General features: G+C 36.1%; 1 protein-coding gene across 3 annotated transcripts in view; it reads right to left on the bottom strand.

Annotated features, from left to right (window-relative positions):
- Positions 1–682: 682 nt before the first annotated feature.
- Stx7 (syntaxin 7) overlaps positions 683–18931 on the bottom strand; it is a 39165-nt gene continuing 20916 nt past the window's right edge. For 2 of the 3 annotated variants that reach the window (XM_013072706.3, XM_087190108.1), the window contains exons 3-10: positions 15069–15138; positions 13453–13546; positions 12713–12850; positions 11767–11819; positions 11022–11118; positions 9610–9682; positions 5904–5986; positions 683–3444 (exon numbers count right to left, since the gene is read on the bottom strand). In XM_013072706.3, the coding sequence (XP_012928160.1) occupies positions 3352–3444; positions 5904–5986; positions 9610–9682; positions 11022–11118; positions 11767–11819; positions 12713–12850; positions 13453–13546; positions 15069–15138 (701 nt within the window). In that variant the 3' untranslated portion in view covers positions 683–3351. The remainder of the gene's footprint in view (positions 3445–5903; positions 5987–9609; positions 9683–11021; positions 11119–11766; positions 11820–12712; positions 12851–13452; positions 13547–15068; positions 15139–18931) is intronic. The other variant, XM_087190109.1, reaches the window with a different exon arrangement.

Genomic DNA, 18931 nt, shown 5'->3' with positions numbered 1-18931 from the left:
AATAAATAAATAAAAAAAAGCACTGAGGGGGAAAACACATTTTCTACCTCTCTGGTTAAGATAGAGAATGAGATGCTACTTCATGGAGTCTACTGACTTTTGGAGAATACAACTGAAGGAAATTAACCCTGTGTGTTTAGCATTTAGGCAGTTTCCTTCCTATCTTCTTTGCCACCGTATTCTGAGGACACATATTCCTACATACGTGGGGAAAATGATCTTCAGTGACTGATGAGCTATATTAGGGGAGCTAAGCAGAGATACCACAAATGTTGTCGAACTGGGACACTGTCACGCGTCTGGGTTGCTGCTGCTGTCAATTCAGTAAGTGTATTTTCTCCCCAGGAGGATAAGCTGCTATCACGGGCAGAAGAGGACTGGAATTTACAGGTTAGCTTTTGTTTTTATTAACTGAAATTGTGAAAACATATAATACTTTTTTTATTCGGGAAAGGAAGATGCCTGATGTTCTTTACCAGTAATGAGGAATTTTCATTAAAATGAACTGAAATGTCGGTCACCTCCCACCTTCCCCAATCAACTTGCTTCATTCAACTTTGAAATTGTAGTTATATTGCAGCAATCTGCCCATGTAAGAAATACATTCAGTTTTGGTTTTCATGAAATAAATGCTGAATAAATCACCCTTGTACTTGTTCTTAGCTATTAAGGTGGACAATGATTATTTTCTTTACACAGGTTTTATTTTTATTATGACATTAATTTCTCCACATTAACAAATAAAAATTACACCAACTACAAAAACTACTGTGCCTATCCCCTGCTAAGCCACAGACCTTTTTCATGGAATAGGAAGCCTTCAAAGTCACTTTTATTTTCATTATAGATTTGTCTAAAAAGACTAGTGTTCAAACACAACATCTTGCACACAAGATTTTACCATTTTTAACAAAAGCAGTGAAGACACTGAATGGTCCAGTGGCAGGCTGCTCCAGGCACAGTGTTGCTGGTCCCCAGTGCAGACGGTGACACACACGCCGTGTTGGTGGGCCCAACTCCAGAGGCTGCGTCCATGGTCTGTCTGTGGCGAGGCTCCATCTGTGTCCGTACACATACTTATTTTATAGAGCATCCCAGGCCGAATGAAGAATGTCACCCTCTATCAAAATGGCACCAGTTATTTTTTTTACTGTCCATCAAGGTGCAAAGCTGAAACACTTTCAAAATATTTAATAACCAGCACAACAGCCAGATAATCTCACTTGTCCTAGCTAATCTTCATCTGTGTTGTTCAAGGACCTCTTTTGAGCATAATGAAGTAAACATGTGATGGGAAAGTTCTTCAATTTGAATCAAACAAATTCAGACACACTGTCCAGTCATGAAAAATCTACATTTTATCTCCCATAGTGAGAACTGCATGTTTCAAAGCAATTCTAAAAATGACCTAAAGGAAAACTTCAGTATTTAAAAAAATTTGGCTATTCTTTTTCATTCAAAACTATTCATTTTGTGTTCCAAATATTTTGTGTGCATTTTTGTCTCGAAATTAATGCTGCTCAAAAGAATGCAAACCATTAAAGTTCCTCTTTAAGTCATCAATTGGTATCCCAGTTAATTTATAAATGTTTGTATTTCCAATAAAGGCACTTAAATGCCAAAGGTATTCTTTCCAGTGCTTTTGTTGTTAGCGGGAATTCACTGTGAAATAAACAGAACTAAATGCACTCGGCCTGTATGAGACTAAACATTTTATGAAGTAGAGCTGTGGGGGAAAAACTGAACTGATTTGTGGATACCACTGGTACCTGGTATGAAGCCAGAAGATGCCAGCAAGTTGCATTAAAAACTCACAAGGAAAGACTATGTCTGAGCAGGCCTGCTGGGCCAGGCGGTATTTGTATGAATTCTCTGCGCACCGCCCCTTCTGTTTTCTACAGCTGCCTTGCTCTGGCAACACAGTTTCGACTCACAAAAAATGTTTTTTAATGTCCATTTTGGAAAAAAAAAAGTTTTGTTGGCAAACAAAGCAGTTTCTACTTGTTAATGACAAAACTGTTAAAGATTCCCAAAATAAAGACTTTGAGCAGCCTGGTGATTCAAATGGATGCACAATGTACAACCATAGTGCACACAGCGACATTTAGCTCAGCACTGAAAAGGTGAAGTGAGCACTGGTGCCAGGACCCCCTCGTTCTCAGGAAACAGACCTATCCAGACACCTTTTAAAGCTTCTTTACTTTGGGTGCAAGGATACAATTTATTTACTTAATATTTCATTTGTTCCCATTTGAAGTCTCAGAGCTTCAACCATGCCTTCACTACCAAACTGCTGTATAAGAACATTATAAAATACAAACTACAAACTAAGATAATTCCCTTTACAGTATTCAGATTAGTGCATTAAAACAACTGTGATTTAAAAAGGCAAGTGAGTTAATTGGCAAACATCCAGTTTCTTTTCTAATGAAGGATGGTACAGAATGGCATCAAATGTAAACAATACATTTTAAGTATTAGGTGCTCAAAAACAATAATTGTGGGAAAGTTACTTCCTAAAAGTAAATCTGACCAAAGATACATACGTAGTCATTATTTTTTAAGCATAAGGGAAAGTCAATAATGGCCCACAAAACCAGATGGTACTGTTAAGATAGTTCAGTGGAATAGCAAGTTGGACTCTAGAATCCAAACAGAATAGAAATCAGTATGGAGTTTTTATATTCTTCCTCCAAATTACATTAAAACATTTATAGTATCTACACTTCTCCTAGTAAATATCAGACTTCAATGGCCCATACATAAGAACAATCTAGCCTTACTATTTTTACTCGGCAATCGACTACAAATGCTTAATATATACACATCAGAAGCACATGATATGCCCAGAAATTATTCATTGATTTTATTCAGAGAAAACAAGGGTCTTAAAAGAAATGCAACAATAAAAATGAAACAGATAATTTGTGCTACTGTGAGCTGAAAAATAAATACAGACAGATATGCTAATTTTTTAAATTACTGAAAATATTTTTTCTGCTGGCCCTAATCAAAATTAGATTTTAACTGACATAACATAAATCTGGTGCACGTTATACGGTGACAGAGAGATGTGCACAGAACAAGCATATCTTTAAGTTTACTAATTTCCAAAGTCAAACAAGTAAATAAATTCTAGATGAAAGGCATGTGCAATGTGGGCAGAAACCCTACAGTTATTAAATTAAAAAGCTTGACAGTTATGTTAGCAATGATACTTAGAAAAACTTTCAGTATTAGAAAATACCAAATTTAATCCAAAGGAACCCCAGATAATAATAACAACATGATTACAGGCATCTTTCTACATAACCTAGACAACGGAGTGCAGCGGTGTGGTCCTCTGTAACTTTAGCCTTTTAGTCCCCATATGATGAGAACGACAATCACAACAGCAATGACAAGGACAAAAATGATGATGCAGAGGGTTTTCCTGGATTTGCGCTGCAGATGCAGAAACAAAACACATGTTTACAGATTTAGTGAGGTGTCTCCATAGCAAATGAACAGAATCTGGTTCATCTCAAGAGCAAAATCAGTAATAGTTTATTGCCCTCAAATTTTTGGCTGTACTTATTGCTTCTCAAAAATCTCTACCACATATGGGGTACTATTCTTTCAAAAAATATTCTTGAAGTAATGCTGTAATTCAGTGGCCAATTTTAAAATATCGTTGGTAAGTTTTCTGGGGGTGTAGTTATGCTTCAGAGAAAAGACAAAGAAAAATAAACTTTATTGACTTAACAGACCGAGGTTACCTATGAGTGAAAAAAAGAACAGCTAAAAAGTTGATATATTTTTAAACATTTATCCAAAAGTTGCTCTTAAAAATGAGTCCTTTTAAAGGATCAGCAAGTAAAAATATTTGGCATCATTTACTGAAGTAAAATAGTTTAAAAATCATTCCTATTTTCTGGAAGCTGTTCAAGAATATCAACATACAATAAAAAACCAAAGAGTTAACAAATTTATAAAGCTATCATTCAAAACATAAAGGTTGCGTTTTGTTCCATTCTTCATTTCTTTAGTGGCTTGTGTATCTCACACCAACATGCAGGAATCCTTTTTCTTACAAAATAGAAAAATGTGTGAATTTACTTTGTGTCAAAAAGAAGTACTATACATTTTACAAAAAGATAGATGTATGACTCCGAAATTACCCTGAAAAATATGAATACTTTTAGTATTCCACATATTAATATTAATTTTAATTAATATTTAGTTAATATTGATTTTAATTAATATTTAGTTAATATTAATTTTAATTTTTCAAGTGGAAATTCCTCAAGTATTAAACACAATTTTGGGGGTTCAATATCAGCATGCACACATATTTCTCCCACAATCCACATGATTGCCAGAGAATGATGTATCATCCCTTTCTCAGGCACCGTGGGCACCCCACCATGATGTATCTGTAGCTCAGGGAGCACTTTCCCTAGGGTGAGGTAATGAAGTCTTTGGGTGCTACAGTAATAGCAGTATTGTTTTAATCACCTTTATTTGTACTCTCAATTCACCAAACTATTCAGAAACATCATGATTTTCAGGGCATAAATTTAATAGCAATCTTTCAAGTAGAATCACTTGGAAGGGTGCTTCCTTTCTTAGCACTTGTGTGGCCTTGTACTCATCTCTCAGGGCCTGTAGAAGTAAGTCTGGAGGCAGCTCCAGACCTACTTGGGAAGGTAGGTACCTTTTCCCCAGGGACAAGCCTAAAGGCTTGTCCTTCCACAAGGAAGAAGAAAAATCCAAAAGCAAAACAAAAAACCTGTAAACCCAATCACTGGTGAATCCTCTTACACACTAAGTTTTAGCAATTATATGCTAACAGTCCATACGTCTCTTGGCATTTATAGATTATCATGTATGTGCACAAATACATTGTGTGTGTTTTCAGCTATTCATGAGAGACATCTACAGTCCACGACATGGCAATAAAAATCCTGCTAAGCTGCATCTCTGACTTATATGCATGAAGCTGGGAAACGGGAGTCATTCTGTCAGTGAACATGTACCACTGAATATGCAGTGATGTGTCTGGTGAAAAAACAGCAGTGACATGAAAGGCAACCTCACGGGTTAACGAGAAAAGTGAAAAGCAACTGAAGATGTCAACTGCAGATGTTGACAGTATCTTAGCTTAGAAAAACGTAATGAGGTAGAGAAAACAATAATTATGAATGACAAGAAAAAAATTAAGCTTTAAAAGGAAAATCAAATGCTATGAGCCTGGTTTTATTCCAGTTGAACATCAAAGGTCTAAAATATTGTACGATACACGTTCATGTCCCTAATATCTGTATAGTGTTGGAAACACAACTTGTATTTGACATTATATAAGGACTCATTATTTCACACAAGTCACTTAAGAAACAGTCATTTCTGAAGAAGAGTCTGCAGAATGCTGACAGACTATCCATTAATGACACTCCAAGTTAATATCGTTTCCACAGGACCTGAAGAGATCTTTCTAGAACAAGGATCTCTGCCCCTTTAGTTAATAGTGGCATTGACAAAAGAAAGAAAAGATAAAAATGAAGGGTAAAAGATGGAGGGAAAAGGCTATCAAAGAGGATTCTGGGTTGGAATGTCACAAGGACATCCGGCCACCATCAGAAAAGCCTGGAATCGTCCACTGCAACCCTCAGGTCTCTTAACACTATCACACGCACTGACCTTCCAACCCGTGGGCCGCTAACTGCTTCATCCCAGAGAATTTCCCAGCTAAAATCACTTTTAAACTGGCTGCATATTTCTAACCTCTCCCTCTTCCATGAGACTGTAAAATTACCACCTGCAGCCACTTTAAACCTGACAATAGCCCAGCCAGTCTCACAACTCACACACACTGTAGGTTCAAACGCTTAAGTTTCAAGAAAACGTGTTACAGTTAACATTACCTGGTAATTTGCGGCCCTGGACAGCTGCTGATTTGCCTGCTGAACGTGGACTTCTGCACTTTCTACGTTGGCTTCTATGCTGTCTTTAAAATAAAACACACACACACACACACACACACACACACACAAACTGGTTAACACAGACTGATGCTCCAGGAACAAATGGCTAAATGTCATTCAAGATGGGACCACTGTGCTCACTATTCAAAGATTAATAATACTGCATCACAAAGGTGAATGTTTGAAGGTGGCTGTAATTCTTTATACTACTTCTCAGGAAATCCAAGCAACACAACTCAACTCCAGTTCTACCCCAAACAGTATCATCACCCTACAAATAGCAAATCGGGGTCAGCGCGAGAGCTTGTCTCCATCTCAACACAGTTTGTTTTAAATCAAGATCAGTGAGCATGAAGGGAGGTCAATCCCCTTCTTCCCATTACCCAGAATTCCCATCACATGACAACAAATGGTACCTTGAGATTCTTCAAAAAATATCATCCCTCTAGAGGGAAATAAAAAATGATCCAAATGCTAAAACTTGGATGGATATGTTTATAGCTAGTATTTCCCAATTTATTATTCCTTTGTCTTTGTAAACTCAATCTACTTTAAAACCATTAGAGTGTAATACCTATGTTCAACCAGTTTGCATTCTATGAAGGCCTAAGCCTCTGTTCAGTTCTAAGCATGTGATAACTTGGTAACTGTAGGGTAAAGGTGGAGACCGAAGACTGGCGCTTGTTCTGCAGCCATCAGCAAGCCCCCTCGGTACTGAAGCCCAGGCCCCACCATGGACGCACACAGCTTCTCCGGTGGCTGCTTTCCTTGCCATTCTCCTCTAACCTGGAGGTGGGGTAGGGGTCACTCTGTAGCATGAAAGACTTGTGTCTCTTCCTCCTCCCTCCCAACTCTCAGTTTTAAAGTTCATTCTATCAAATTCATCCTCCCCTCCAGGTTGCAGACATTCCTGGATCTCACGGTTGGTCTTTAATTCCTTGAGTATCTTAGCTCCAACTCACTGATGCTATGGTCAGCACTTCTCCTGTGATACATACTGGATTCCATTATCCCCTGGCTGAACTTTCTCACACTCTGGTCTCTACTCCTCCATCACATTTTCTTCAGACTCTCCATTACCCCAGCCGCTCTTGTCTATGGTCACAACCCAATGCCTGCAGCTGCTCCCTGATCACACTTCCAAGAGTCTCACTCTCTGATCACCATCTGCTATCATCACAGCTCAGTCTTTCTAATACCTGGTCTCCAACGATGATCCTATCACATTTTTACTTTGCCTCGCACACTCTGATTCTCCCTTCCTTCTTTTCCTAGACTCTGTGGGCGATCATTTAACATCACTGTCTTGATGCATCTTCAGTTCCCTTGCCCCTGTAGTTACATTTACATGACAAAAATCCATGCAGCTGAACACAGACGTGAAAAGAATAATCTTATACTGACTTATTTCACTTCAACACCTGATTGCTAAGAGCAAGTCTACCTCATTTCCCTAAAGAATGCAAGATTGTCATACTCTCCTCCTTTCCCCTCCAACTTCTTATTCCTCCTGTTCAGTCAGAAACTTTGACTTTGAGCTCACTGAGACCACAGGAATAATCAGAAGACATTTCTCCCTCTCCCATGACCTGATCTACCAAGCATTGCAGGGTCTGAGTGTTCTGGCCTCTGTCCTGCTATTAGGAACTGCACACACACCTAGCAAGAGCCTACTCTCCATCTGCACACTTTATCCCATTCCTTATCGTGTAACTCAAGAACTTCAGTCTAGTTGTCATCTCCTCTCTCTCATCATCAAAACTTACTGGCTTATATCCTCTCTAAAACTTCTCCAGGTACAGATTTCCCCACCTAACAAAAACGACTTAATACACCAGGTCAAAACCTAGTGCCACTCTTGAATTAACTATTTCTCTCACACTCACACAAAGCCTGGCAGTAAATCTTTTGGCTCCACATTTTTTAAATATGCAGAATTCCATCACTTCTCACGACCTCTGGGCTTCCACTGTGATCCAAGCCAACACAACTGCTCATCTAGATTACCCTTTCCAGTGCTCTCCTTGATTTTGGTCTTGTTGCTTTACAGTGTGTCCTAAACCCAGCAGCCAAGGGAGTATTCAAAACCAATGCCAGTTCATAACACTCTGTTCAAATTCTACTGTGATTTCACATTTGTCAATAATAAAAGTTCTTGCAGTGACTCAGGCTCCTATATGATACCATCCCCTGTAACCTCGTACAGGACTACCACCTTCCTCATGCTTGTATCACTCAACGAAAGTGCCGGGTGTGCTTCTCCCACAAGGCCTTTATACTGCTGGTCCTCTACGTGGAACATCTTATCTTCTTTGCTTTTGTGCTTCTAGGAAGGTATCACCAAAATCCCACCTTGTCAGTAACACCTGGCCTTTACTCCATGTAAAGCAGTAATGTTCTCTACTCCCAGCAGTCCCTCTGGCCTTATTTTCCACATAGCACTTATTATTATTTACATACTTTTATTTTTTTAAAACTGTCTCTTTCCCCCAATTATAAGAGACACGAAAGCAGAGTCTTTCATCTGTTAATTAGAGTTGAATCCTCAATGTCTAGATTTTATGCCTGGACATACTTAGCACTCAATAAACATTTGCTGGACATGTGAATGAACTGGTTTTTCAAAAAACATCTTACTCTGTGATCTATGGGGGCTACATATGGGGGTGAAAATGAACAAGTAACAGTTATTTTAAACTAAAGATGCAAGGATTTCAATTTAATCAAATTCAGAATACATACTGAATGTATTTCAGACATATAAATGAACAACTATATCCTTCATATTTTAAAATGGTAAAAATAATCAAAATCTTGATCAATGCTGAGTTACATCTTAATTGAAGGACTATTATATTTAAACTTACAAGGACGTTTCATAACTTTTTTGTTTTTTTGTTGTGTTTCTTTTTGGTTTTTTTTGGTACTGGGGATCGAACTCGGGTCCTTGTGCTTGCGCAGCAGGTGGCGAAACCACTGAGCTAAATCCCCGGCCCCCATAACTCTTTTTTTAAAAAAACAATTCCTTAAAAGATTCCTAGCATCTCAATTAACCTACCAAAATTTTATTAGCATAAACAATCAGGTAAATGGCTACCTACTCCATAACCCAAAGGCGAGATAGTATGCTCAATTACAAATACCACAAGTTTCCTTAAAAAGCCTTCGTGGAGGGGAACAGGGGTTGAAGAGAGGGTAGGGGAATGGGCAAAAAGAATTAAGATATAACATGAACAGGTACAGATTCTCTATGATGAATGTTATCATTATATATATCTCAAATGTACCGATTTTTAAAAAAAACAAGTCCTTAGCATGATAAAAATTAAATTGGGAGAAGACTGAAAGTGAAGGCCTTAGAGATTCGCTGGAATGATGGTACTTTACGTCTTTCATAGCCTCGGCAGCAGTAGGTTGATTTGGGACTTCTGAAATGAACGAAGCTGGTTGTTTTAACCACTAACATTAAAAACAAGGTCTGTCTTAGATAACGCCAGTGAGGACTCTTTACTGCACAGACTATGGCTTTGATTCCAGAGGAACGCAGAGACAGAAAGGAAGCAGCTACTCTTGCTCAGGAAAACTACAGCAGGTAAACCACATGTAACTTCCTCCTGCCCCAAGAAATCTAATTTAGTGGACTTACCTATCACATCTCCTTGTTCATGAATCATCGTTCCTAAATGTTTAAATATTTCATTAATATCCATAATATCAGCCTAAGACAAAAAGACATGTATTATTATATATTATTAGAAATTTAGTCCCCACACAACAAAAGGGGAAAATTAAAAAAACCCCAACCCACGCCTGCCTGGCAAGTGCAAGGTCCTGAGTTCAATCCCCAGTAGGGCAAAAAAACCACAAAACCAAAAAACAAACAAAAAAACCCCAAACTGTCTCTCGTATGATGCATTTAGATTTAATATGCAAATTTTGGAACTATCAGGAAAAGAATTCACTATAAGCAATCCTGACTAAAGAGATTTTGAACAATAGCCATCAGTTCTCTAAAATAAGTATATGCTATTAAAAATACAGGTGAGGCAGGATGGAAATGATCAAGCAGTATAGAAGAGTCATGGATTTCTGATTTAAACAAATCCTTTTGGTCTCTCTGAGTGTGTCTGCTACAATCTACTAGTTTTGTTACCGAAAGAATATTTGCTTACAAGAGTATAAATATTCTAATGACTTATTTCTAGCAAAAATTCATATATTGATAATTTAAAATGGTAAAGCATAAGGTACAAATTTAAAGTTTCACATTATTAAATTTGAATTTGCAATGCATTAGTGAATTTATAATTTTCACTACTGGATAAAGAATTTATAACTTTACTGAGTAAGGAAGTTATAAATTTACTTTTCTTCAATATACAACTATTATTTTGTCCAATTAAAAAGTAACATTGAAACATTCTATTCATGTGGGTGGGACAATCTACATATTTGTCACAGGCCTTCATTTCCCCATCTGTAAAGTGGCCATGATAATGACAAAGTTAAGAAGTCACAGAGCTTCTATGACGGCTGAGGTAATTAATAAAGAATCTATCCCTTGGGGCCTGGCACTTGGAAGGCTCCCAGTGCACTGCAGGCATTGTTAGCTATTATTAGCCCACTTTCTAAGAGCAAGGCAGTTTCCACAAAAACTATGAGTTAACAAATCCTTTAGGTCTCTCTGATATTATAAACATACTAAAAAGAAATAAAATACCTTTAAAGCCATTTACAAAGTCTTACTCATGCAGGCATGATGTGCGTGTACTATATGACATGGGAAGCAACCCAGTCTCTGGACAGACACTGATCTCCAGACTGATATTTTCTAATACTAAAGCGACTTAACAGAATTACAAAAAAAAAAAAACAGCTCAGGCAGGGAAAACATATTCTTTTATCCTAACACAGACACTAAAGATATTATTATTGTTCCAATTTATACATTAGAAATGCCGATAAACTCATAGTTTTCTTTCTTTCCCATCATTATCCAAGCTTGCGAGCATAAATACACTAAGATAGCAGCAGCCCCATTCTACAGGAGAGGCTTACTTCAAGCTGCCTGATAGAAGACTCTCTCTCGTGAATAAGGCGGAGGTCATCTTCTGTAATCTCATCATCCTGCACTTGCACTTGAGACTGTGTTTGGCTAAAAAAGGGAAAGAATATTGAGAAAAAAGCTGATATTCAAAACAATGGGAATTAATCCATATTTAAGAAATTCTAAATAGGATATACTGTTCTTCAAACTTAAGAGAATTGCTCACTTTAAAAAATGTGAAGAATTCAAAATTTACTCATTTTTATTCTCACATTATTTTATCTTATATAGGTTTAAATTATTATTTATTGAAAATTATATTTGGCAAGTGAGTTTCTTCTTAGCCGACTTAACTCTCACAAGGAAATAATCCATATTAAAAATTAAGTCAATAAATATTTGGATAATTTATTTTACATATCTTATAATAAAGTTAAACATTTTTCAAATTTATTACTTTTAAATTTATAAGTAATATAGGATATTTATGCTATGATATACTGAAAGCTTTATTTCTACTCCAGAAGCTATAATATCTAAAACTTGAAAAATTATTTTTGGCAAAGCGTAGTGGTGCATGCCTCTCAACACCAGCACTCAGGAGGCTGACAAGGAACTATTGCAAGTTCAAGGCCAAAGCTGCTTCTATACGGAGTCCCAGGCCAGCCTGGACTACAAAGCAAGACACTTCTCAAAACCAAACAGAACAACAGCAAAATACTATCTTCTGATAGATGAAATATTTATATTTCTCACCTTTCCCAGGATACAAGATTCCTTTCCTTTGAGTTGTCCTCAGGAAAACCGCCCTGAATAATTTAGTAACAGGATGGTTTAAGAGAGAGCAAAGAAAGCAAGGATAAGTAAAAATAAACAACATTCACATTTTACCTTAAAATGATCTAAATTTATTTATTTATTTGGGATGTACACATATGTGTGTATCTATGTTGTATGTGTAGACAAGAAGAGAAACTCTTGTTCTAATTTTCTAGGCTAACTGCTTCAAGTAATAATAAAATTATAGGGCCGGGGATTTAGCTCAGTGGCACTGCGTCTGCCTCGTAAGCACAAGGTCCTGAGTTTGATTCCCGGTACCAAAAAATAATAATAATAATAAAATTATTTTCTGAGTCGACAAGGAATGAATTCATTAAGTATTGTCAAGGGCCAAATAATAAATATTTTTATTTGGTTAAAATGTAATGTAGTTGTGGAACTTCTACATTAAAGAGTAAGAAAAGAACTTATGATGGTTTCTGAGGGAATTTAACATTAGATTATGTCAAAATTCCACTTTCAATCATCCTCTTATTTTCTCCAGGCCCATATTCAATACTCCTATCATATACACCGTGTACTCTGCTCAGCCCCACCGCATCTCCTCCACATCCAGCAGGAGGCGCTGTGTGCCTACAGTGGAGCCCCTTAGCGCCCACTCACTGTGAAAAACCAAGGTGATTTCACTGAGTTTTTGACAGGTTTCTATATTATACCTGTTGGTTCATGACATAGGCAAAATAACAATATATAAACCATTATCCATCTTAAAAATTGAGCAGAAAAGCCTGAAAATAAACATTCAAATACAGATTTCCGAAATATTCACATATCTATGGTTTAAAAAATCACGAGAGTAGATTTCTCTGGGACTCTGAGAGACTCTCAAGTTTGCTTTTACAGTGCTGTTGAAAGTACTTACAGACACTCTGGAACTGGCTCTTACTCGAGCAACAAATTCTTTCTCTCTCTCAGCAGCTTGCCTCTGGACCTTCTGAAAGTTCGTCAGTGCTGTTGTGAATTCGGCCACTAAGCGATCCTTCTGTATTTTCCTTTGTCGCTAGAGGAAAGCGGGGAGGAGTCTACTAGAATCAAGCTGGCTGGCTCTTTAATTCTAAAACTTTTACTAAATCCCCAATGTATTGATTCACTCTCAGTAACATTCTATGTGCTCAAACATTGTGTGCATGTACCTTGAGGCAAAGGGCTCATCTGGCTGGGTTTCTCCCCTCAAATTTCTGAAGCTTCTAGAAACTGGTTCATGATTATGAAGTTATTTTAAAGTAGTTCTTTTTGGGGGAAAGTAAAACCTTATACTCTTAGCTAAGTCATAACTTACTTCCATTACATAGTACACAAACAAATATATGTCCCTAGGCAGCTTTCCATGTTGAATGAGTGAGTGTGTGTGTTGTACGGAACCAGACCTGGAAAGCCAGGAAGCAATTACTAAGGAAGCATTTTCTGAGCACACACTTAATTGCACTTAATCAGAGGTGAAGGCAACTGCATGGAAATAAGTTTTGCTTTATTGAACCACAAGATACTACCTAAGTAAAATAGGATTTTTGTGTTCCTCAACTTCCTTTTCTAGCATCAGAGTTCAGTGCATCTGATTTCTTTCACATTCAATACGTCACCACGTGTCTTAAAGCTTGATACCTGGTCACTGGGGGTGGTGGGCAGAGATCCAAACTCTTTAATGTACTTATCTGTTTCTTTGGCAAGTTGGTTAGTATACTGCTGCTTCTGCTGCCTAAAGAGAGAAAACACACATTACAGTCAAACAACTGATAATTTTCTTTATGCTACAACTTTGTCATGTGCACCTCCCTGATGAACAGCCTCAGAAAAATTACTTTTTAGTTTTAAAGTATAAACCATAAAACTGCTTATATTATAAACTGGCTCTAAATTTCCTGTATCAAAACCTGATTTTCATACGCTATTTTTTTTTTTTTTTTGGTACCCGGGGATTGAACTTGGGTCCTTGCGCTTGCAAGGCAGGCGGCAGAGCCACTGAGCTAAATCCCCGGCCCTTCATATGCTATTTTTGATAAATATTATATAAAAAATTTTTCATTCAGACAGGGTAAATAAGCTTATAAATATATCAGTAGCCATCCAGAAAAGAGGATAACTGAAGTCAGTAGGGGATTTAATTGAGAGATGTTGGCTGTCTGGACTTTGAAGTCTGAGATACTGGAGATGTGGGGGCCTTTTATCTGTGTCCCACACTGAGGAGGTCAGTTGAGCAAGTAAGCTTTGTTGTCTTCCACTTGGCCCAGTTCCTCGGTCTTGGGCACATATGTCTTATTTCTTTATACGGACATTTATATCTTATGCATACTTTAAAACACAGAAGAAGTAATCATAGTACAAACTTACCATTATTTAAGCATGAGGCAGAAAAAATTAATAGCATTTCCTTGTAAGGGGATGTAAATTACATCCATACCTACATCTTATTAATATAAAAAGCAAAAAATATTTTTAACTTAAAAAATCTAATGCTGAAAAAAGTAAGCTTGCATCAAGCTGATGCTTTATAAATTACAACAGTGCCTCTCATGTATATCAGCTCTCTCGTTTTAATCATGTACTGGCCACACTAAAGAGATACTATACAAGAACATGCTTAAGTATCTCTATGGAACTACTAACAAAGACATATAAGCTATTTATACCTTTATTTACCAAACATCTTATCTTTGATGTACTTATTTAAATCTTTGGAAATGGTACTACAGTCAAAGTTCTAAAGGAGACCATAAAGTTCATGAATTGCTATTATATATTTCTTCTTTGCAATTTTCCTTCAATATACAGAAAAGTATAGTTACTGTTTTAACAGCATATTGATTTACTAGAATATGTACTGTACCATTTCATTATACCTGTTTTTTAACAAAAGCTAATGCTTTTTGAAATTCAAAGATGTGGGATTTAGGAGGATAGTTTATAGAGCTGGATACAGACCTAAACCTAATAAAAATCTGATACTGAAGAGAAGCATGAGTCCAATTTTTAAAAAGCTGTAAAACAACCAATTTAAAAAGCACAAGAAAGGCCAACTCAAGAAGTTTGTTTTGATAGAGTAAGCTAAAAACATCTGCTTACTTTGGGCAGGGTAAAAACTACATAAACACATGGTACAAATGTCTAGATGAGGTAGTTTAAAAATCTTACTAATTTTCCATTGTTTTCTCTACTAAGCACATACTACTACTAAAGCACCATAACAGTAACTTTTCTTTTTGTTGTTGTTAAGTACTTACAGCTGTTGCCTCAATTCAGGTGAATCCTGCGGTGTTCCAAGTTGATTCAGTGTCCTTTGTATTTCCACAGCTATAATAATAGAAATTAATGTGTAATTTTTACAAATGTTAGGGCTGTAGAGATAATTAAGTTAGAAACAACTAGGTAATTAGGCAGTTAAAAAAGAAAAACAAAGGGATAAGGATAAACAACACTAATTGAAAAAAACAAATGGTTTATTTAAATCTAGTAAAAAAATGGGTTATCAAAAAAATTATGTGAAACACTGTCATCTTCCTTATTTCATCAGGGTAGCAAATAAAAATAATGGCATAAAGAATTTTACCTAACTCTATTGCCATAAAATTTGAGAGGACATTAAGACAAATTATATATTTCATTATAATATAAAGTGAAACATTTCTAGTTAGTATATGTGGAAAATTTTAAAAATCATTTTCAATTATCTACAAAATAGTTGATCATTGAAAGCAAGATCATTAAAGGATGCTAAAACCAGAGACCATTCACATAACTTCAAATTATTACCACACAGATGACATTTAGGAGATGACTATATCACAGATGTATCTGTTGTTTAAAAAATGATCAAATTTAGCACTAACAATGAGACAAACTAATATGAATCTTCTCATAGGATGGGACGAGAAAAGTCATAATAGGGCTTATGTATTTTTTCCTTATTTAAATGTTTGGCCTGAATTAATTATGAGGAAAAGAAATCAGACTAATCTAGACCGGAATAATCTACAAGATAACCGGCCTGAACTTTTAAAAATACCAATATCACAAAAGAAAAAAAAATTCAACAAAGAGGGAGTGCTTCATTTTTCACTTTTTGTATTACTGAAGATCTAACTCAGGGTCTCGAGCATGCTAGGCAAGGGTTCCACCACTAAGACACAAGCCCAGCTCCAGGGCAGCTTTGCAAATTAAAGAACTGAAGCACTCAAAATGTTAAAACATCCAAAAGGTCCAGTGTGATTTTTTTTTTGTACTGGAGTCTGAATTTGGAAAAAGTATAAAATATGTTGGGGACAACTAGAGAAATGTGAATATATAAAAAAATGTATTAAACAAAAGTTGAAAAATGTCTGTAATTGTTGTACCCAGTGGGGTCACTGTACTATGTAATTTTACTTTTGTGTAGATTTCGAATATTTAAAGAATTTAAATCAAGAGTTCTCAATTCACGTTAAACTCGAAATCCAGCTGTCTATGTCCACTGCAGTGGACCCAAAGGAAGGCCTATAGTTTTACGCATGTATGGACATAAAATGCCAAGTAGAAATAAGAATGTAACCCATCTCAAAGAACTTGCACATTTCCAAGAACTAAAGAAGAGTATTCTCTTTATTTAGCTCAGTGGTGCCGGTGCCTGCCTCACAAGCACAGATCCCAAGTTCAATCCCCAGTACCAAAAAAACCCCCAGGTTTATTTATGTATCTTAAATGCCTTTTAGGTAGTCATTATTTATGGAATCAAGAGAATGATAAAATATTCCAAACCACAAGACCACTTTTGTCCACTGAGGATGAAGTAATAAACACTGCTTTTAAGTGAAAGCTAAAAAATACAAATACTGAAGAATCATACTGAAACAGTTAGTTTTGAAAAAATTTCTTCTTGCTGTTTTGAGGGTCAATTTTGCTTCTGTAGGATGGAGAGATTTTGTTTGTTGTTTTTTGGGGTTTTTTTTGCTATTGGGGATTGAACTCAGGTCCTTGCGCTTGTGCAGCAGGCAGCGAAACCACTAATCCCTGGCCCTGTTTGTTGCTTTTAATGATGGCTGTTCACAATTAGTTAAAAATTTTCTTTTTCAATCTCAATAGATTTCCCTGGACTGCCTTACAGAGGCTTAAAGCTTTTTTTTTTTTAAGAGAGCATGTTGATAATATGAAACATAGTGTGGCCCTCTGTAGAATAAAGGCAGGTGTTTATTTCAACTCTAAAGGATTTTTTTTTAAAGAAAGCCACATTATATGATGAAAACAGATTAATAAATGACAAGGAAAGCTGACTAGCCAGGGATGTAGCTCAGTGGCACAGAGCCTACCTGGCAAGCTTTAGGTCCTGAGTTCAATTACTGGTACCAAAAAAAAAACCAAAAAAAAAAACTGACTAAACATTTTTGGGGAAAAACAGAACCCTACCTCACATCATATAGCAAAATAAATTTGTAGTAAATTATTTATTTAAATATTAAAATTGAGGATTACTAATGGTGGAATACAGACTGATAGCAAAACTCGCTCTCTGGGAAGTGAAAGGAACAGACCTGGAAAACAAGTCAGCAAACAGCAAAAGGAGAGCTCCGGGAATCAAGAAAGAACTGACAGGAAATCTAGAAACCATAAGAAACTACAAAAATGGAAGACAAAGATGACCACTACATACTGGAAAAGGGAATGAATGATTCAACAGGAAGAGCTAAGAATTGTAAAAATCTATGCACTGGATATTGGTACACACAACCTCATGAAACAAAATCTACTAGACTTAAGACAGATACCAAAACAATCAGGGTGGGGAAATTCAAAACCCTTCTTTTACCATTAGGTCAATGAGACAAAAAGTCAACAAAGAAATATTAAAGTTAAATCATATCCTTGAACAAATGAACTTAACAGATATCTACAGAATGTTTCTCCTCCAACAGCAAAGGAATATACATTTTTCTCAATAGCACAAGGAACTTTTTTCAAAATAGACCATGTGTTAGGTAGTTGAATAAAGATAGAAATCAATAGCAAAAGAAGCCACAGAAACTATGCAAATACACAGAGATTTAAACAATACATTATTGAACAATCAATGGATTCCTGATTCAGAAGAAACCAAAGAAGAAAAGTTCCTAGAATCAAATGATAATGGAAGCACAATATACCAATACCTATGGGATACAATGAAAGCAGTTCTAAGAGGGAAGGTTGTAGCTGTAAATGCACAGATAAAAAGGATAGATCAATCTCAAATAAATAACCTACTGATGTATTTCCAGGTCCTAGACAGACAAAAACAATGCAAATCTGAAACTAATACAGGAAAGGAAATTATACAGATTAGAGAATGAAATTCAGACTAAAAGAAAACAATACAAAGGATCAATGAATTACAGAGTTGGTTCTCTGAACCAACTGAAGGATGGGAAGGGAATCTGTGGATGAGGGAAGATGGGAGGGCGGTAGAGAAGGGTAACTAAAAAAGGATCAAGATGCACTGTGTATGTATACAAATTCCCCCAAAATGAATGTGTATCACAAATATATACTAATAAAAAATGAGAAAAACTTGAAAACAAATGACTACATGGAAATATAAACACATACTTTATTATGTGATCTAATATATAATCTTAGAGTGAAGGATAAAATATTAGCTAAGCATAATACAAAACTAAAATCACAGAGGGAAAAACTGGTCAATTTGGCTTCATACGTTGTTTAATGTTATATGCAAAGCATGTACATATATTACAAATATAAATATATATTGAATATACACATGGAAGAACATGACGAGGAAAGAAATTAATATCCATAAAATTTAAAAATCTCCTATAAATTGGTAATATAAACAACTCAATAAAAAGTGCCAAAGGTTATAATCTTAAAATTTACAAGAGTAAGGGGCAGGGGATTTAGCTCAGTGGTTCTACCGCCTGCCTCGCAAGTGCAAGGTCCTGAGTTTGATTCCTGGTACCAAAAAAAAAAAAAAAAATTTACAAGAGTAAATAAACATATGAGAATTTCAATTTCATTAGTAATCAGCTTTTCACATATGAGACTGGTAAAAAGTAATGAAAAGTAAATGGGTGTGGCTGTTATTACAATCAAATGTTTAAAAACAAAGGTAGAGACT

This window comes from Heterocephalus glaber, unplaced genomic scaffold (genome assembly GCF_053883595.1).
Source record: "Heterocephalus glaber isolate CG9 unplaced genomic scaffold, H.glaber_assembly_v1.0 deba00001550, whole genome shotgun sequence".
NCBI lineage: Eukaryota > Metazoa > Chordata > Mammalia > Rodentia > Bathyergidae > Heterocephalus > Heterocephalus glaber.
Note: the sequence above shows the minus strand (reverse complement) of the source record. Positions and strands in the feature narration are given on the sequence as shown.